The sequence below is a fragment of the Oncorhynchus kisutch genome, unplaced genomic scaffold (assembly GCF_002021735.2).
Source record: "Oncorhynchus kisutch isolate 150728-3 unplaced genomic scaffold, Okis_V2 scaffold1371, whole genome shotgun sequence".
NCBI lineage: Eukaryota > Metazoa > Chordata > Actinopteri > Salmoniformes > Salmonidae > Oncorhynchus > Oncorhynchus kisutch.
The window spans coordinates 41,824-63,903 of NW_022263316.1; the positions used below are offsets into that span (position 1 = coordinate 41,824).

Below are 22,080 nucleotides of genomic sequence, written 5' to 3' on the forward strand. Positions count from 1 at the left end.
ACTGTTTCACAAGACAACATCCTGGTTTGTTGGTTCTCAGGAGTCCCTGAAAGACAAATTACAAATTCATTCTAACACTAGCTCGTCTGACCTTGCTAAATAGAGATTTTTGTAATTTAACTTTGACAAAAAAAAGCCACGTCTCTACATCACATTCCTCTCAAATTGTACATTTGCTTGACTCGTTAAGACAACTTCCATCTGTTTTGTCAGCAATCTTCGTTGAGCGCCACAAGGCAAGGGTGGCTCGTGTCAAAATTAGTCTTTGGTCATCCCAAAGCCTTGGGACCCAAATGCATAATGATTGCACAAACTCCCCTTGTGGTGGTCTGGAGCAATGAAACCGTCCCGCGGTGCAAGCTCGCAACTTTAAGGAGTGTCTTCAGTCCCCGCTGTGCCGTACGGTGTGTTTTGAAATCTTATCCTGATGCGGAATAGATTGCAACGTATTCATGGCTCTACCTTCGTAGTTCGGACTTGGGGAATGCATGGGTGTCTGAGCTGTGCGCGAGTTTAAAAACAGACAGCTCGGTACATTCAGCTTGTCAACACTTCTTACACAAACAAGTAGCGATGAAGTCATGCTCTTCCCATTTGAGCCATGAGAGATTGACATGCATATCATTGAAGAAGAAATGTCCATATTTGGATGGAAACCAAGCTAGTGAGAGGTATCAAGGAAAGTTGTAATTTCAGTTGAAAATTACCAACACTGCAGCCAACCACAGCCCTGCTGGTTTCACTTTGGCAAACCACCATCTGCTATAACATTGAGTCAGTTCATCCTACTGGACAATGGAAAGCTTTTGTTTCGTCACCCATTGTTTGTCCTACACGGGAAATAGTTGCGCAACACTTATCTCCCTCCGGTGGATGGTTCAGAGTTCCATGCTTACAAAAGGGTTGATTGATACATGTCAGATGACAAGCCTACGACATGGTGTTAAGGTAGCTCCAACGGTTAGGATTGTTTTATATAGAACACTTTATTTGACATGTTAGAACAATACATTACACCCAAAGAATGTATCCAGAAGAAACATATACATGACGCTCCTCAAAGAAGTCTTTGACATGTCGTTGACCTGTTGAGAGAGAGAGAGAGAGAGAGAGAGAGCGAACCTATTAGTTCAGTTATGGTCTGCCAGGGTCTGAAAAGCATAAAACAAGACCTACCTCTTTTCAGGTTGTCCTGATTCACACATTGTCCACTACAGGGGCCGCCAGTGGGACTACTGGCATCACAGATGACCACATCACAATGGACAAAGACCTAGGAATCAAAGATTTGATGGTGTCAGTTTTTTTTTTAAAGGGATGATTGCCACTCACACAAAATTAAAGAATAAAGATTGTTGGGTGAACTTTGTTACCTGGCCACTCGGCTCAACCGCATCACCGGCGAAGGAAAACATATAGGCCTCAAAGCGTTTGACGTGAGGGGGGAAGCGGACCCTGGCGTCAGCTTCTACCGGGTGGAAGACCACACGGTATGGATCCTCTGGGTTCTCACAGCTGCCAGTGTAGAGAGAGGGACTAAGTTATGAACAAGAAAACGCTGCAAACCCCAACCGCCTTGTGTACGAAGTCTTGTGGTGGTGTCATGACTGTCCTGTGAGGATCAGATCAATTTACAGCAGAAGTGGGTTCTTTCTCCCCCTCCAGTATGAACTAAAGGAATGTTTTTGCTAACAGGCTTTACCCAACAATCACCTTTGTCTTGAAAAAACATATTTCATATACAATGTAAAGGCTAGAGACGTCCTACCTGTAGAGTAAGCGCGTTTCTAGTAAAAATCACAAAATAAAAGCCAATATGACATTCATTTTCTATAGCTAATCTCTGAGTGCATAAAAGGAATGGTAACAGAAATTAACATTAGACCAGAAAACCGTGAGGCGCAAGCTAGACGTTTGGAACTTTCCTAACCTAGAAAATGAACTTAAGTGGGACCATTCTGCTACCACATCCAAACCATGCTACTCATCACCCACTGAGGAATCAGCGACAGGGTTGATTAGCCTATCTTCCAGAACGTGTGAAAGGAAAATCCATCCTGTAGTTCTGTTCAAGACTAGTCATTGGAGCCACGGACAACCAACGACATTGTGACCTCATGTAGCCAATCAGAGAGAAGACCAACCACCTACCTTTCCACGGCGGCATCCCACAAATACATTCATGCTTTTACTCCAAGCTGGTGCCGGTTCGTGTGTTCAAAAATGTATCAATGATAAGTGTCCCTTACGGAACGGTGGGGGGTGTGAAGAGAAACCTTGTAAAAAGCTGTCATTGTGTCACCTGTGTGTTTAGCCTGTGTTATTTAGTTAGCTAGTAATTCAATTAAACCAACTTGTATAGTACTGAATCATAAGGCTGGGGTTTTTGCAGCTGCAAGGAGGATACGATGTAAAGTTAATAAGTTGACTATCAATTTAATAGATTTCTACCGTCTAGAGTTTACGTTGTGAGACGGTAACTTTAAAACCGCTTCCTCGGCACCCCAAATCCTACGTTTTTATTTTAAAGAACAGAAATTGGGCTTTCCGTCAACAATGTTTATTTTGGTCTAACATGTATATTCAATTCCATTGACATGAGGTGAGATGTCCCTCTAAATGGTTCTTAATTCTAAATGATCCAGAAAGGGTCGCCTGTAGTCTGACCAGAATATTGATCGTGGTTTAACCAAAGTTGCCGAAGAGACAGTCGGTATCATCAACACAAGTACTTCATTTTAAACAAGAACTTCATGCAATGCGCCAGAGCAATTCTTCCGCTGTTGGAGAAAAATTGGTCACACAAAATAAATTCTACACCCACGGCATCGGAGTCACACGGAGGACTTCTGTGAAGGGCGCAGCTCTACAATACAAAGTAACCTACGCATTGACAGTTTAGGCCTACTTTTTTAATTTGCATCTTTGGGAGGTTTATCCTTTACTGTTTAACTGCCAGATATTAGCAAAAAGGAATTTGTGAAATCTGAAGACGTTACATTAAGAGAAACACCCACACCAGTACAAATCACTTGAGCTGACAGACGATGGTAAGGATTTTGCACAACGATATAGTTGCAGCTGAAGTGACAGATCTCAACTACCCATTTTGTGCACAGCCATGTGAATGTTGTCTTTTCCTATGATATACAAAACATTTCAGCCTGTTTTTTTTAAAAAGCTATGACATTGCTGATTTAATAAACAGCTGCGAAGTTACGCCATGTCCACATGGCCAAACTTAGGTTGATACCAATTCATAAAAATGGTCAAATTGCATGATTTCATAGCAAACCCGATCCCCCAAATGAATGGTTTTGACCAATAAAGTTGCTTCACTACACTGCTTGGTGTAACATGTATCCAGATACTGAAAAGGCACCCGCAAAATAAAGGGTCATTTGCAGCGTGCATAATCATAAGTCATTGTAGCCCATTACAATGTAGGAAAAATAAGTCATCTTTCTATAGTAACCCAATTTAAATTCTTGAGATAAAAATTAGGCCAGCATGTCCATCTGTGGCAAAGTGCTCACCCAAATAAAAAAAATGTAGTAACATTTTTTTAAAATATGAACATTAGCTAGCTAAATAAGGTTAGCAAGATGCTGCTACACTTGACCGTGGTATTTGTTCATGTTTAGCAACTCCCAATTAGCGCATTCTCTAGGACAGGAAATTCCATTGAAAGCGGCATCAACTTCTGGGGATCCTGTCAACTGATCCTATTCAGTTTCAAACATCCATGCTGCACAGGCATCTGAACAATCCTTTAGGTTTAGTGCAATAACTGTTTTAAATACAAGAGGTCACTTGTGCCTGAATTCAACCCAAAACCAACAACTATTCAGTCAGTGTTAAGAGCAGTTGTATGTAACCAATCGGAAAGGCAAGCCAAGCTTGCCAGCCGCTCTTGATTTGCATTTGACTGACCATCAGCTTGGCACAACACTGAACTGTAGCAAACCAAAAGGATAACTTTGAGTAAAAAGGTGTAGGTAATGCCAACATTAACCTTTTCACACACACAAGTTCCAAATATCTTCAACAGTCGCCCCAGTGGGAGTTGATTTCATGCGCGTGATGTCAGAATGCACTCACCGTTCCAACATGTGGACATTTAACCCGCGCTGACCTCAGACCAAGGCACACTACCTGCTAATTTTCTAGAAGCCGTTTCAACTTCTAATTTTGCCTCATTCATTCACAAAAATAGCCCATTTCACGGTTGCAGACCATTTAGATTTGAGAATTTAATGAGCCGGACAAACTTTCCTTCAAAAGAAAGCCCAAGCACTTCCCCAGATCAAGTATACAGTCCTTGCACATTTATTGCCTTCCTCACAAATAACTGTGGACATGCGTGTATTCCTATCAAAGTGCCTTATTTTCTGTGTCACGTGTTGTCGTTTCTACTGCATCGTACCGTAAGTATAATGTGCTTAGCGTTTTATTCATGCTTTCTGATTCTTGCCTAGATTGTAATGGACACGTGTGTAAAACACTTGAAGGTGGTACTGAATATAAGCTAACACCATACAATGCAGTCGGGTTATCACGTAAGCGTCTGTCAGACTTATGGTGATCTCAACTGGAGTACCCCCATTGTCTTGAATGCACAGAAGTCGTCAGTTGATTTGAACACGGCATCAGAGTGTAAACTATGGTACCTCAGGGTTGCCAGATCAGACCCCCCCCTTTCCAGGGGTATATAGCTTAGAAAAACTGTCTGCCTCACCATTTATTGTTGATATATTCCCAGATCTTAGTAATATTTCCTGCATCATCCTCTTCACAATACCTTCCCCCAAGGACTTAGCCCCCAATAATGGATTGTGCTATATCTTAGCTTTCGTGCTACGGTTGTATTTGTATAGTTACCTGTAAACTACTTGTCATGTGTACGCCGTAACAAGTACAAACATTATCACATGCTGAAGTGGCCAAACGAAGTTAAGATCTCAGGCAACGGGCGCAGTGAACAGCATTCTAGGAGTTCTTGGTTGACAAACATGGCTGCCATACTTTCTATACTAGATTTACATGGCTCCCTTGTACCGCATCATACTGTAAAACAAGTCAACCTGTTATTTAGACTAGATGATAATGTTAACATTGATATATTTTACAAGCAAAGCTGGAATAAAGTTGTGAAGACCTTTATTTCTCAACACAACATTGTTTAGATGCTTTTCAGACAACGCGGTTTAGAGTCGTTTGATGCAGCATACGTTCCAATGATACGCTGCAGGGACCACTCAGTGATAACAAGCATGTGATCATACGCGCCAGAATCTCCCATAAGTGTGAAATTGGGTGGAGATCTGGTGACAGACCGCACATGGCTCACATCGTTTTTAAGCATTGTGACCACTCGACCTATGGATGGGGGCATAGCCACGGTAGCCAAAGTAAATGGCCTGCCAAGCATGATAGGTTGCTAATTACTCAGGAACCACACCTGTGGAATAACACTTGTTTAGGCCCAAAAACGACATGTTACCCATTAATGATGAGATTCCACCGGGGTCGGGAGTCGCGGTCCTCGTTGAGGGTGGCCCAGCAGTGGTCAAGCACCAGCGCTACCTTGGGATCAGAGGACGTGGTCAGCTCCACCTCAAAGTGCAGAGGCTGTCTCAGGTACCTCACCACTGGATAGTCCTCCTCCTGGTGGAACGTGTTATACGAGGCGTCTGGAACACAGAACAAGACAACCGGGGGTCGTGGTCAGTGGGCACCATCGGAACTTGTCCATTAAGAAATGCTCGTTTATCATATCCTGTTGTGCCCCAATGAACACACGCCATTTATAGCCAACACTATCCACCCCCCACTAGAGGCTTCTGACAAATTCCCAAATCAGCTCCTCACCGTTACTACATAGCCACACCTGTAGATCTCAGAACGCAAGAGTAATATATCACAAGGCTTACATTTTTGGGAATGGTTTTGTAAAGGAGACCATCCAAGATTCTTTTAGAGGCTAGGGGTCAAGTTGAAATTCTGAATTTGTGCACGCTTACCCTGAGCGAGTCTCATTCTGACCATTAGTCGACCTGTCCCAGTCTCGGCAAAAGGCTCGTTGTCACGCGGCCTGGTCAGGAAGGCCAATGTGCGAGTGATGTTGGCCACATAGGAGCAGGAAACCTTTAACCTAAAAAGAGGGATGTAAGCAACTTCAATAGGGGAAACGTCAAGCAGTGGAGTGGACACTGGTAGTAGAGGCACATTTTCCCTGTATACAAAGTATTGAGCAATTGAAGAAAAATAAACCTTATGAAAGCTAATAGCTACAATTGTGATGCGTAATCCACTTACTGATATTCCTCCTCTGAAGACGTCGTGGCATTCAGCTTCACCTCAAGTTCATCTGGCAAGGAGATTTCGTTCTCATACAGCATGACATTGTTGATAAACTATGTAGTAGAGGGGAATTGCTTATTACAGCCTGAAGAAGCAAACAGTCCGTAAATACACAGTACCCATCACCTCAGGGTAATAGTCATTTTACCTTCCTGGTGGTGCCACAGGAGTTCACAGTGAAGTGGAAGTAGGCGAAGCGATCGTCACTGTAGGTGGGACCACAGGCGGGGTCGCTCAGGGTCAGCTGACCGGGGTTCAGACCGGGAGCAGACTCCACCTTCACTGCCAGCGCAGTCATCGTTCCGTTAGAGAAACACTCTTGGAGGTGGGGGAGCAAAAGACAGGTAGCCATCAGACCTGGGTTCTGTATTTGTTACACTTATTGAGCTTGAACCAATGGAATAGCACCAAAAATGCAAACCATGCCCATCTGGCACTACCATTTAGACTCACGGTATTTGCAAGGAACCCAGGTTTGGTAACCATGTTAAACGACAATTTATCGTAAGTAATTGTTTGAGAACCAACCAGTCAGCGTTTTGAGGAAGCTGCAAGCCAGGGAAAAGTATTTGATGGTCATGTTGTTGTAAGGATTCAACAGAGCCACATCCAGTCTGCTCCTGACAGAGGACGAGTGAACCGACTGGGAACCAATGGGAGAGTTCATTAGTCCAATATTGTATGCATGTATACAGGGTAAGGAAAGCGAGGCTAGCTGCAGCAATTTAGGTTAACATGTTTTGGGAGAGCGTCGTACCTCAAACACTGCGTCCGGCGAAGAGAAGGGCAACGTGATGGTGAAGTCTGTGTCGCCCTCTGTTAAATACTGTTGAGCAAACTCATGGTTAAGCAGCCGCTTGCCAACCAAGACCACAAAAAAGGGCTCTTGGTTCCTGTAGTCCACAGTGATGTGGAAGTTCTCCTGATCACAGTTGCCAGTGACTGAGGGTGGCACTACAAGGACAAACAGGGTTGTGTTATTAATTAAGCACAAAAAACAGGAAGGTACTACTTGAACTTGTCCAAGAAGAAACCCTTGTTTAGATTGCAAAATGTTTTGCTACGGTGGGACTGAATAAACACGATCCTGGCAAATCAGGAACAGGGAAACTGGGTCCAAATACTCTAAAGCTTAACATTCTTTGTAGAAAGACCGCATAGGAAAACCCTACAGTATGGCTAGTTGGTCTTTCACTGCCAATTTCCTTTCAGGGCAATCATTAACGAGAGGAAACCATTCAACAGTAGTTTGGCGTAGTCCAGAGGCATACCAATGTCCAGCAGTACAGCGTCCACAACGGCAGAGTGAGAGAAAGGAGCGTACTCTGGAAAGATGACCAGGCCGTAGATCAGCTGAAGAGTGAAGGTTGTGACACCTTGTTCCGCCCTTCTCTGTAGTGAAGTTAAAAGCATTGGTCAGCATTATTGTTGCAACAGAACTCTATTCAACATCAAGTGACAACTAAGTACATATGGGGACTATTAAAACAACACTTGAGTAAATGAGGGATACAAAGTACATTTGTGCCATTTATATTTTGTTGGTGGCCCACTTATTAGGGCATGAACAAATCACTGCGTGTGGCTTTGCATTTAACAGAAACACACCTCCTTAAAGACCACCGGGTCTGAGAAGGGCACCTCCATCCTGAAGGTCTTCAAGGTGTTGTCCGGGGATCTCTGCTCTTGAACATTGAAGCCCCTGGCGTTGCACTCTGCAACAGTTAGCACCATGGTGGGAAAGGTGATGTTCAGCAGCTCCACATCAAGGTTGAAGGTCCCCAACTCAAGCACAAACACTGCCTGCTCAGGAACTGTGTCTAAGGGCGTGTCTGTTCATTGGCAAACAAAGGAAAACATTTTGAAATGCGGTACAATGGAAGTTGAAAATGGACATTTGTTATTGGGTAAGTCCAGGTATTGCCTCCCCGTTTCAGTACATTTTCTGTTTTGTGCCTAATGAACAACCCAGGCATCCCAAATTACCATAGGCACTATTTAACTAAACCAGACTCACAGTTGCGAACTTGTGGAGGCCTGGCCATCGGAGGTGTTGTGATAGGGAAGAGGACTTTATAGCTGGTGTTCTCGTGTGCGACCTCCTCGATCCACAGCAACTCAAGCATGGGCTCAATGGTGTAAGTGACAAAGTACTGGTCATCCTGAATATGGCTCTGTAAGGGAGACGAGTGATGCAGTCAGGCTGTAATACACAATTTGAGTGCAAAAACAGGTAAATGTTCCTTATAAGCCAGAATGTTAAATACAATTATTCTACCACTTTTTGCCGCTCGTAATTTAAGACACAATATCCAAAGGAAAGTATTGGTTACCAGACTTTAGACAGCTGGTAGGTGTATGGTTGTCAACTTGCATTTTCAAAGCAACTGACACGCAAAGTAAACACTTGCTGTAAACAGCAGCCGAGTGTTGCTTGCATTCAGTTGACAGTGGCAAAGATACCGCCTCCCTAAAAAGTCAGGTAAACAATACTTCAGTGTGGATATTTGGTCTGAAATTTCAAGCGGCTAAAGGACAAACTGCAAAGACAAGAGGTAGAGTATGTTTAAGTGTAATTTTATGCAAAATTCTCACAATTTTGCAAACCATTGTATATTAGCCTGGTTAAGCAAACAATTGCTCAATAAGAAACGTTTTACACAAGACAACGTTTCTAGGAGTTTACCCATGAGAGATGGCAAAGGGTTACTGCAAAGCACTGACAACTGCTATAGTATAAAGGGCTCTACAAATAAGACTTAGAAATTAAAACAGGAACATTTTACTCATCCAATGCTGACCTTGAAGTTGCCGCCAACCGCCCCCACCGGAATTTCAACAATAATATGAGCCTCTGTGACTAAAACCGAGTAGTTTCTGGCAGCCATTTCCTCAGTGTCCAGCCTCTTAGCGTCAATTCCCATGTACACCTCCAACATGGTGAAGGCATCAGAGGAGAAAAGTGGGTCTATGTGCTTGGGCATGTACCAGGTGATCACTTCTGGAGTAAAGGCCACTGCCTCTGCAGTGACACAAGAAGCCAAGTGCACATCAAAACAGAACATTTTGCAACTGAAAACTGTGCCATTATTTGGAAAACATTTTCCCAACTGAACACTACATGAATGTCTTGTCTGGAGCCAATTAACTGGGCTTATAGGATCTTAAATTATTTCACACTCAACCTGGTGTTGGACAAACAGCCGTGGCATCTACTCGAGTAACCAGCCACTTCTGCTCAAAGAAGGTTGAGGTTGAGAGCACCCGCATCGGAACCCCAGCTACCTGTTCAGTAGGACACACCGTATTAACAATATGTTGCAGAGTTCAGGTAGGGCCACCGTTTCCAAATGTTTGCTCTACTGAACATGACCCAGTTCATGGAGGTCAGCTTACATTCTGGAGGTATGTCTCCTCTGCATTATGAGGGCTTCTTAACACCAGCCGTGTGAGAGTGTTGGCTATTGCATAGCCCTTCCTTTGGACCTCATCCACATTCATGACATTCTTGCTAGGACTAAAGACGACTGCTGTCATTTTGTATCCTGAAGCAACAGCCTGTCTCAGGAAATGGAAACATGAATTAAACAAAATTGTCAAACGCACATCCTGTCATTTTGTAGTGAAATTACAGAAACTGAAATATATAAACCTCAGCTCCCCTCCGGAAGTTGCCGCTCCTTGCTTTCGGGCCCCCAGTGGGCTGTTTGGGGATGGTTTGGATGTCTGGAAGAGTCCTTCTGACAGACACCTAGAGAAGAAAGGCCATTATTCCCTATGCATTTTCTCCCTCCCATACAAGAGGAAATCAAGGGCCAGTTCTCAATCTGTCCACTCGCCTCCTTAAATGCATTGAGAATAGGCCAAAATTCCTCACCTCTAAAGTTCTCCTATGTGCATTTTGAAGACACGAGTGGAATTGAGAGTCAAGACCTCTACGTTGTGTCGCAGAAGAAATGAAACACTGGACAGTTGTAGCTCTAGACAGATCATTTATACAGGCAGTACGACAAGTGGGACTGTAAACATGTCCATTGGGGCATGCTCTGCTCACTTGCCTCCATGTAGTTGCGGTCGCACAGAATCTCTCGGGAGGTCCAGGGGGTGTAGCTACAGGTTTTGCCCACTCTATAAACAGGGTCTTCAGTCATGTGGTTTCCTGGCAGCCTGAACTGCATGACCAAGCTGAACATCTTATCATCCTAAAATGAAGGGGGAAGGGAAAAAAGCCTTCATTATATAGCAAAAAAACTAAATTCAGGTGACATTCATGCTGTGTTATAGACTGTGGCAAAATTGGCTATATGAATGCAGCTGCCACTGTATTGAAGCCACACTACAGGAGTAGAGCTCAATAGTTCACATCACTGCAGTCTGTATCAGAAAGTTGGCTGGCCCTCTGAAAGCCCTCCATAAACTTCTGCTGTACCTTACGTCATCATTAACTTAGAGGTAAGAGATACCAGACCAAGGGGTGGCTAACAATGGAGATCCTTTTGATATCCACAGAGTTAAGGAAAACTGCTTCAATGTTCCTGGAACCGGACTTCTAATAACCTCCATGCGCTAAATTGAAATATTAGCAGCTCTACGGCAACTCAGGCTTATTGAGGACCTTTTTACTGAAGAATGGGTTCAGTTATTTCATTTTTCCATCTAGTGATGCAAATATTGACTTTTATCTTTGTGTAGACAGGGCTCATCTGTAAAAGAGCCTGGTCTCAGCATGACTCCATGTCAAAGGTAAATAAAATGACATTGCTACAGTACGAGTTGCAAATGCAGTGACACTGAAAGGCAAACTGTCCATTTGAAGTACAAGCAAACACTACAGTTCTTAGGGTTACCATGTTTTGGGAAAAGCAGTTTTGAAGAGAAGCAAAAAACATGGCATTCCCCATGGGGTCAAATTTAAAGCTGAATCCACACTGAGTAGCAAGTCCAGGCGTCAGGTTTATGATTTGTGTGTCATCTGGAAGGGATGGAGATGGTGTGAACACAATAGTTGACAAGCAATATCAAGCCATGAATTATGAAAGGAGAGAAAGAGAATCATAAGAGGCAAACTCACTGAAGACAGTGTCAACCTCTTCAAAAAGAGGAGCGACACTCAAACGAATAACGTTACCAAGGCATTCAGCGTTGAGGTCATCTGGAATAGGAAAGGTTAGTTTAAAAAAAAATCTTGTCAAACACTTAGTGCTTAAATTTGCAAGGTGCAAAATGCATACTTATAGAAGGTGTCTGTTGTGCTTGTATGCCCACAGCTGCCATCAATAGGCAAAACAACCTGTAAGGCATTTGACAAATTATTATGATTAAAAGGAGGAAGAACACAACTCAAATGTTTGTGTCGCATAAGACTCTCCCAGGCCTGCTACTACTTACCCTGAGCTAAGGAAAATAATCATTGTAGAACAGATTTGTTCTGATAAAATACCCAGCTACAGAACCTGATATTTGACCCAAAGTGTGCAGCCTACAGCCCAGGGGTGTGCAACTTTTACCCTATGACAAAGGCTTCCCACACTCAGTCACCTGAACCCCAAAGGGCTGCACATTTTCTTTTTATTCCCCTAGCCCTACAAAGCTGATTCAAATAATCATCCAGCTTTGTTAATCTGAATCAGCTGTGTAGTGTTAGGACAAAAACCTAAATGTAAGGCTACTGTTCAATTTTAGAAGGGTGCTCCGCCCTCACCGCTTTTATCCATTCATGTCAGGGGCCATGGACCGGTGCACCTCGGCTCAGGTTAATAGAACTCCCTCATTAGCAGCACAACAGCCTTTCACAGGTGAAAAGCATAATTACCCAACCGTCTACAATTGTAGCCCAGACAGAGAGAAAGATATTGGCCTCTATGGTGAACTTGCTCTGAAATGCCGACATCCAGACACTGGTAAGAACTAGCTAGCTAAGTACCACTTGATGATTCCAAGACGGATCAACAAAATGGCGGACGGAAGACGGTGGTGCGGCAGGTGCCGCTTCTCATTCGAATGCTGTAATTTTATCTAAACCATCAGGTGTACGCCGATCCCAGCTAAGTAACTCATGCAAAGAGTTAAAGCACAATTATGTGTTTTATCTCCAGTACTCTGCCATGATTGTCAGTTATGTAGCTGCTCTACTGATAATCTCAGTGCGTCCTTGCTGGGATGACACAATCAGTCTACTACCGGAGAATATCAACACCAAACACATTGGTTCACCGTTCCACGGGAGCGGACAGTACACAGCATACCATAATGTTCTGAATAATGGCCAAGTCTACCTCGCTCCTTATTCTACTGAACCGCTTAGGCGTAACAAACACAAGTCCAACATTTATCGGAAACTGTTAAACTACATGTTCGCTACCCTCCTGCTCTCCGGGGATGTACAACTCAATCCTGGGCCCAATATCACCGAGCCAGTGATACGCACCGGAGTGGAGAGCGGTGGATGGCCTCGTCCACTGGTCGTCGCCGCAGTGGAGGTGGGTGAGTGCTATGGTCCTATGGTTTCTCTCGACTCACCCGGTTCCAGGATAGATTTTGACTCTTCAAACATACCAGAGTCGCTATATGCGATCCCTGACTCTGCTTCTGGTACGCAAGCTATTTTAATTAGTTCCCCGCATCCAGTGCAGGCGGGAGGGATTGTTAATTGCGCTACCGAACTGCCCCTAATCAAAACGAAACAAAACGGCCTAAACCCAGCCGTCAGAAAACACAGAAAATGTTACTTTTTTTCAATGTGTCAATCACTCTCGAGTCATCTGGGACCCACGAGCTAAGCCCAAGGGACTACTAGGGGGGCACTTGAACATTCGTAGTGTCATTCCAAAAAGTGATCAAATTCAACATCTACTCACAGACTCCAACCTTGACTTTCTCTGCCTCTCAGAGACATGGCTTCATAAACACTCTCCATGTGCTGCTTTGGTTGTGCCTGGCTACAAAGTTTTCAGGAGAGACAGGATTGAGGGAAGAGGAGGGGGTGTGATGATTTACATTAAAGAACATATCCGATGTAAACAAATTGAGTGGTCATGTGATAATGAACTAGAATGTATCGGCCTGAACGTTACACTGTCTCCCCAAATGTCTTTTACCCTCATTGGAATGTATAGGCCACCTTCCACCAAAAGTGTGTTTTTTGATCAGTTTAATACCATGCTTAGGGAATGTGATTTTGGGAAAGAGGTCATCTTAATGGGAGATTTTAACATTAATTATGAAGACAAGTGTTGTAGGAAAACCCTCAAACGGATCACTAATACCTTTGACCTTACACAGCTAGTTAAAGGGCCAACCAGGGTAACTTGTTGCTCTAAAACACAGATTGATTTGGTGTTCAGTAATAAACCAGAGAGAGTGACTAAATCATTCAATATGGTTAATGGGCTGTCTGATCATAATCTGACACTTATAGCCAGAAAGCTGTCTAAGAGCAGGTTTAACCTCTCTACTGTTAGAAAGCCGGATCAACTCAGAATACCTAAGAGTGAATTAAATAATTTTGAAAAAGCAATTAAGGGAATAAACTGGAATGATCTCATGTCCTATACAGACGTGGAAGCTGATAGTCAGGTTTTTCTATCCACAATCCAGACTACAATAAATGGCTTCCTAAAGAAAATCAAATCCAAACCTGGCCAAAAGAGCACTCTTCCTTGGCTAAATGGAGAAATCTGGAAATTGATGAAAGAACGAGATTATGCTCTAAAAATAGCCCAAAAATTAAATTAGAGCATGACAGACGTAGGTTTACCATGTTGAGAAATAAGGTGATGAAAGAAATCAGACAGGCCAAGGCAAACTTTTTTATTAACATAATTGGCGAAGCAAAGGGAAATTCTAAATTGATATGGGAGAATCTAAAAAAGTTAACAGGGAAAGACCATAGTAACACTGCAAAAAGACTAGAAATCATGGTGAATAACAATCTAACACAGGATGCAGTCGAAATAGCAATAGCCTTCAATTCCTACTTTATTGACTCTGTCAGGGTACTGACACAGAACCCCTCCACTTGTTTCTTGGGCTCAGTGCTAGTGAATGACACTCAACCTGTCTTCATCATAAGGGAGGTTTCTGAGTCAAAGGTGAACAAGGTGATTAGCTCACTAAAGAACTCTAAAGCCAAAGATGTGTTTGGGATGGACTCTACCTTTCTTAAAAACTACAAAGAGTCACTCATTGGCCCCATTACTAAGGTCACCAACACATCTATTGGTCTCGGTGTGTTTCCAAGGGTATGGAAGTCGGCCATAATAACGGCCATCTTTAAATCAGGAGACCCTGCTAACATGAGTAACTACAGGCCCATTAGTATATTACCTGTGGTGTCAAAGGTTGTTGAAAAGTGTGTAGCAGAACAACTGATTGCCCACCTCAACAACAGCCCCTTCACATTACACTCCATGCAGTTTGGCTTCAGAGCGAAACACTCCACAGAAACGGCCAACTGCTTTCTTCTGGAAAATGTGAAGTCCAAGATGGACAAAGGGGGTGCTGTTGGGGCTGTGTTTCTGGACCTAAGGCTTTTGATACTGTTAACCATGAGATTCTCATCACAAAATTGTCCAAGTTCAACTTTTCCCCTGATGCCTTGAGATGGATGAAATCATACCTTGAAGGCAGAACTCAGTGTGTCAGAGTGAGCAATGAGCTGTCGCCCACTCGTAGCTATGATGTGGGCGTGCCCCAAGGGTCAATACTGGGGCCCCTCCTGTTCAGCCTGTACATTAATGATCTGCCTTCTGTCTGTACTGGGTCTGAAGTTCAAATGTATGCAGATGATACAGTGATATATGTGCATGCAAAGAGCAAACAACAAGCTGCACAAGAACTCACTACTGTAATGGTCCAGGTTACAAAGTGGCTCAGTGACTCGTGTTTGCATCTCAATGTGAAAAAAACTGTTTGCATGTTCTTCACAAAGAGGGCAACAGATGCTACTGAGCCAGATGTCTATGTGTCAGGGGAGAAGCTCCAGGTGGTATCCGATTTTAAGTACGTTGGCATCATACTTGATTCCAACCTCTCTTTTAAAAAGCATGTGAAGAAGGTAATTCAATAACCAAATTCAACCTAGCTAATTTCCGATTTATACGAAATTGTTTGACTACAGAGGTAGCAAAACTGTACTTCAAATCTATGATACTCCCCCACTTAACATACTGCTTGACTAGTTGGGCCCAAGCTTGCTGTACAACATTAAAACCTATTCAGTCTGTCTACAAACAGGCTCTCAAAGTGCTTGATAGGAAGCCCAATAGCCATCATCATTGTCACATACTTAGAAAGCATGAGCTCTTGAGTTGGGAAAATCTTGTGCAATACACCGACGCATGTCTTGTATTCAAGATCCTCAATGGCCTGGCTCCCCCTCCACTCAATATTTTTGTTAAACAGAAAACCCAGACATATGGCAGCAGATCCACAAGGTCTGCCATGAGAGGTGACTGTATAGTTCCCCTAAGGAAAAGCACCTTTAGTAAATCTGCATTCTCTGTGAGAGCTTCCCATGTCTGGAATACACTGCCATCAGACACACATAACTGCACCACATATCACACTTTACAAAATGCTTGAAGACATGGCTAAAGGTCAATCAGATTTGTGAACATGGTCCCTAGCTGTGTGTTGCCACTCCATGTTGTCTGTTGTCTGTAGCTTGTGAGGTGTGGAAACACTTTGTTGCTTTTATGAATTTTGTCTTGCTGCTTTTTGTTTTATGCTGCTCTGTCTGTATGCTACGTCTTGCTTGTCCTATGTTGCTCTGTCTGTCTGTATGCTATGTCTTGCTTGTTCTATGTTGCTATTGTCTATATTGTAATTGTTTTTAATAACCTGCCCAGGGACTGCGGTTGAAAATTAGCCGGTTGGCTAAAACCGGCACTTTTACTGAAATGTTGATTAATGTGCACTGTCCCTGTAAAAATAAACTCAAACTCTAATGGCCAAAATGCTGCATTTCATGCACTTTCACAATTTGAATGTAGTCAACTGGGTGGGACTACCAACTTCATTTGGCTGAGCCCTACTGGTGACCCTGTTGAAGTCATGGTCCAATCGGGTCATCAGAAGGGCTCAGACAATTGTGAAGAAGAAATGTTACTACTTTAATGTGAAGATAGCATGGGCAGCGCCATTGAGGCTGTCACAGACACTATATTGGCACAGATACATAGATGAGTCTTTTATCTTCTTATGGCTTCTTATTATCTTCTTGTCCAGAGGTGCCCAGAGTAAACTGCCTGCTACTCAGTCCCAGAAGCTAAGATATGCATATTATTAGTACATTTGGATAGAAAACCCTCTGAAGGTTCTAAAAACCGTTTGAATGATGTCTGTGAGTAGAACAGAACACATATGGCAGGCAGAAACCAGAGAAAAAATCCAACCAGGAAGTGGGAAATCTGAGGTTGGTCGTTTTTCAACTCATTCCCTATTGAAGACACAGTGGGATATTGGTCATGTTGCACTTCCTAGATGTCAACAATCTTTAGAACCTTGTTTGATGCTTCTACTGTGAGGTGAGGGCGAATGAGAGGGGAATGAGTCAGAGGTCTGGCAGAATGCCTTGAGCTCGTGACGCTCGTTCACATGAGAGCGAGCTCTGTTCCATCGCAATTCTACAGACAAAGGAATTCTCCGGTTGGAACATTATTGAAGATGTATTTTAACAACATCCTAAAGATTGATTCTATACATCGTTTGACATGTTTTCTACGACTGTAACGGAACCTTTTGACATTTCGTCTGCTCCTAATGAACACGCTTCGTGAGATTGGATTTGTTTACAAAACTCGCTAACAAAAGTAGCTATTTGGACATAATGATCGAACAAAACAAACATTTATTGTGGAACTGGGATTCCTGGGATTGATGAAGATGAAGATCATCTAAGGTAAGTGAATATTTATAATGTTATTTCTGACTTCTGTTGACCTCTTTTTGGCCTGTTTGGGCTCTGAGCCGCCGTAGTCAGATTATTGCATGGTTTGCTTTCCGTAAAGGTTTTTTGAAATCTGACACAGCGGTTGCATTAAGCAGAAATATATCTTTAATTCTGTGCATAACAATTTTATTTTCATCTACATTTATTATGACTATTTCTGTAAACTGATGTGGCTCTCTGCAAAATCACCGGATGTTTTTGGAACTACTGAACATAACGCTCCAACGTATACTGAGATTCTTTTGATATAAATATGAACTTTATCGAACAAAACATACATGTATTGTGTAACATGAAGTCCTATGAGTGTCATCTGATGAAGATCATCAAAGGTTAGTGATTAATTTTATCTCTATTTCTGATTTTTGTGACTCCTCTCTTTGGCTGGAAAAATGAGTGTGTTTTTCTGTGACTTGGCTCTGACCAAACATAATCGTTTGTGGTGCTTTCGCCGTAAAGCCTATTTGAAATCGGGCACTGTGGTGGCATAACAAGAAGTGTATTTTTAAAATGGTGTGAAATACTTGTATGTCTGAGGAATTTTAATTATGAGATTTCTGTTCTTTTGAATTTGGCGCCCTGCACTTTCACTGGCTGTTGTCATATCGATCAGCCCTAAGAAGATTTATCTATCTCTATGAGGCAAGACAATTGTCATTCAGGATTAAAAGGTGACTGCACTTCCTCATTTGGCCTTAGCTGTGTTCGAATACTCGTACTAACTGTACTGTTTGTGACATGAATTGAGTATTTAGTATGCTTATTGGTCATAGTATACCTGTATAAATATATCATAGTATACCTCTATACCTCTGGCCCTTCTTTGGACACTGTGTTAACTAACCTCCAGATGAGCTTCAATGCCATACAACTCTCCTTCCGTGGCCTCCAACTGCTCTTAAATGCAAGTAAAACAAAATGCATGCTCTTCAACCGATCGCTGCCCGCACCTGTCCGCCATCCAGCATCACTACTCTGGACGGTTCTGACTTAGAATATGTGGACTACAAATACCTAGGTGTCTGGTTAGACTGTAACTCTCCTTCCAGACTCACATTAAGCATCTCCAATCCAAAGCCCCATTTACTACCCACCACTGCAACCTATATGCTCTCGTTGGCTGGCCCTCGCTTCATACTCGTCGCCAAACCACTGGCTCCAGGTCATCTACAAGTCTCTGCTAGGTAAAGCCCCGCCTTATCTCATCTCACTGGTCACCATAGCAGCACCGACCCATAGCACACGCTCCAACAGGAGAATCTCACTGGTCACCCCCAAAGCCAATTTTTCCTTTGGCCGCCTTTACTTCCAGTTCTCTGCTGCAAATGACTGGAACAAACTGCAAAAATCACTGAAGCTGGAGACTCAGATCTCCCTCACTAAGCTTTAAGCACCAGCTGTCAGAACAGCTCACAGATCACTGCACCTGTACATAGCCCATCTGTAAATAGCCCATCCAACTACCTCATCCCCTTGCTGTATTTATTTATTTATCTTGCTCCTTTGCACCCCAGTATCTCTACTTGCACATTCATCTTCTGCACATCTACCATTCCAGTGTTTAATTGCTATATTGTAATTACTTTGCCACCATGGCCTATTTATTGCCTTACCTCCCTTATCCTTTCCTTATTTGCACACACTGTATATGGACTTTTTCTACTGTATGTTTGTTTATTCCATCTGTAACTCTGTGTTGTTGTATGTGTCGAACTGCTTTGCTTTATCTTGGCCAGGTTGCAGTTTGTAAATGAGAGCTTGTTCTCAACTAGCCTAACTGGTTAAATGAAGGTGAAATAAAATAGAAAAAAAAAATACTATGGATATATTTAGTATGCCAAATGTTCCAGGATGTCGTACTAAATTCGCCAAAATATGAGGAATACACGAAGAGGACACTGTTTCCGTACTTTAGGGCCAATAATGCAATTCTTCAGGAAATGGGAAATTTCCAGATTTGTTGAAAATGGCGGAAATATGCAGTCGAAGTACAACGAGAGCGGATACAAATGCATTGCTTTAACTAATTATGACAAATATTAAGAAAATGTTGAGCAATGTAATAAAGTAATTACTTTTTAAATAAGTTAACTTACACGTTATATTGGCTGACAATTTGTTAGCTACACTGGTCTTACGAACCACATAGCGTATCAGTACAGCAGTATGTACCGGTATGTTGTTAGCTAGATACCTAACGTTAGTTGGCTACTTATAGATAAAACTTGACAGTATAATAACTATAGGCTATCTAACTAACTACCCAATGTTTGACGTGATTATTCCCGTCATTCTGAGTTTAGCTAAATGGTATAGTCATTGTGCGTTCTCAATGGACATTCGGGTGCTTTTGTAAATTCGCCTCTGGCTGTCTACTCTGCTCTGAATTTACAAACAGACAATCTGACAAAGCTCTGAATTCATGAGCGCATTCTGGAACTCCTGATTGAATTTAAGAACACACCTGAAGTCGTATAATGTCTAACCAGTCATTTGTTATGCTAGATAGCTAGCAAGAGGTTGCATAGCAACAGCATCACCTTCCGGTAGACAGGTGAAAAGCTAGAACGCGCAATTGAAAGCATACTGTTCGTTTACAGTATACTAAAATGAACTAATAATATATAGTATTCAGTATATACTCATTAAGTATGTAGTATACAGTATGTTAGTGTGGGTATTCGAGCCACAGCTCTTGTTTTTCATCAATGCTCATTAAGAAATGCTAGCGGCCATGACTGAAGGCAAACAAGAATTGTCTTGGGGGTGTGGTTTGATGTGGGTGTTTCTTGGATGTGTTTTTACCATTCAATTGCAATAAACAAGTGCAGTAGTGAATACGTAAGGTAAGCCAGCTTTGCTGTAGAAAACAACGTTTTGAAGTTGAGGACTTCTCCCGATGAGCATTGATACCAGAGCACGCTCATTTGGGCTACAGTTTGAATCACAACGTACCACGAGTGCGGAATCTGACTTTGGACATTGAATTATTATTATTTAAAAAATGTTGTGTTCGATCAAAACATTCGGTTTTGGAAGTGAATGTAGTGGTGCGTTTGGTTGGTGGATCTGCACATCTGTAATGAGGTAGGCTGTGCAGGTAGCCCAGATGAGAGTACGTCTGAGATGGATGAAGGTGAAAGGATCAGTGATGAGTCTACCTACAAGACTGTACACATTTTTTGGTGGAAAATGTTCGGAAAAGGAGACGAGGTGGATTTGCCACAGATGGGGACATAGATGGAAGGGGAGAATCTAGAAGAACAAACAAACAGGCAGGGAGAAGAGGTACAGGAGAACAAAGTAGTAGTGTTTTTTTTATCTGAGACAACCAGTAAAATGTTACATCTGATAAAGTTGTCAGATGTACAGTGGTTCTTACTTTCGAAAGTTTTGAGCTTATGCAGCCACCGTTGTGGCAGATTGTGGTAAATTGCGTCTTGGCTGACACTTAAATAACGTGCCATAGAATTATGCGGAACCACGCAAGATGTGCTGCAGGATGCCGCAACATTTAAGCTTATACGGTTCCAAAAAGGACCGCAAAAACATATGAAATAGGTTGTTCCAACCTGTAAACGAACAGTATGCTTTCAGTCGCGTGTACTAGCTCTTCACCTGTCAACCGGAAGTTGATGATGTTGCTATGCAACCTCTTGCTAGATAGTAGCATAACAAATGACTAGTTAGACATTTTACGACTTCAGGTGTATTCTTCAATTCAATCTGGAGAACCAGATGGGCATGGTTTGCATATTTGGTGCTATTCCATTGGTTCTACTGTGCTCGGCAAGCTCAATTAAGTGTAACAAATACAGAACCCAGGTCTGATGGCTACCTGTCTTTTGATCCCCCACCTCCAAGAGTGTTTCTCAAACGGAACGATGACTGCGCTGGCAGTGAAGGTGGAGGTCTGCTTCCGGTCTGACCCCGGTCAGCTGACACTGAGCGACCCCGCCTGGTGTCCCACCTACAGTGAAGATCGCTTTGCCTACTTCCACTTCATGTGAACTCCTGTGGCACCACCAGGAAGGTAAAATGACTATTACCCGAGGTGATGGGTACTGTGTATTTATGGACTGTTTGCTTCTGTAGGCTGTAATAAGCAATTCCCCTCTACTACATAGTTTATCAACAATTCATGCTGTATGAGTGCATTACGCATCACAATTGTAGCTATTAGCTGTTATAGGGTGTTATTTATTATTACATCCATAGGTCATGAGTGGTCACAATGGTTTGAGCCATGTGCGGTCTGTCACCAGATCTCCACCCAATTTAACACTTATGGGAGAGTCTGGCGCGTACGATCACATGCTTGTTATCACTGAGTGGTCCTGCAGCATACCATTGGAACATGTAAATCTAGTTTAGAAAATATGGCAGCCTGTTTGTCAAGCAAGAACTCCCTAATCCCAGAATGCCGTTCACTGCGCCCATTCCTGAGGTCTTAACTTAGTTTGGCCACTTCAGCATGTGACAAATCTTTGTACTTGTTACAGTTAACTAATCAAAAAGCCAATACAACCGTAGCACGAAAGCTAAACAGAGTTGCAAAATATAGCTCAATACATTTTGGGAGGTGAGGTCCTTGGGGGGAAGGTTATGGAGAGGATGATGCAGGAAAATATAATAAGATGGGGGATATCAACAATAAATGGCGGGGCAGACAGTTTTTCTAAGCTAATACCCCTGGAAAGGGGTCTGATCTGGCAACCCTGAGGTACCATAGTTTACACTCTGATGCCGTGTTAAAATCAACGAAC

General features: G+C 42.7%; 1 protein-coding gene across 1 annotated transcript; it reads right to left on the bottom strand.

Annotated features, from left to right (window-relative positions):
- Positions 1-961: 961 nt before the first annotated feature.
- Positions 962-11,907, bottom strand: LOC116366155 (uncharacterized). Its single transcript, XM_031818412.1, has 21 exons — positions 11,752-11,907; positions 11,595-11,653; positions 11,435-11,515; positions 11,211-11,335; positions 10,422-10,565; positions 10,016-10,114; positions 9,760-9,921; positions 9,549-9,648; positions 9,165-9,385; positions 8,418-8,537; positions 7,972-7,980; positions 7,635-7,755; positions 7,121-7,317; positions 6,892-7,006; positions 6,512-6,681; positions 6,319-6,416; positions 6,024-6,154; positions 5,504-5,693; positions 1,374-1,515; positions 1,177-1,273; positions 962-1,085 (listed from the first exon to the last, which is right to left on the bottom strand). Exons 1-21 carry the CDS (start codon positions 11,772-11,774, stop codon positions 1,012-1,014), a joined length of 2,478 nt encoding a protein of 825 aa, XP_031674272.1. The 5' UTR covers positions 11,775-11,907; the 3' UTR covers positions 962-1,011.
- Positions 11,908-22,080: the final 10,173 nt, after the last annotated feature.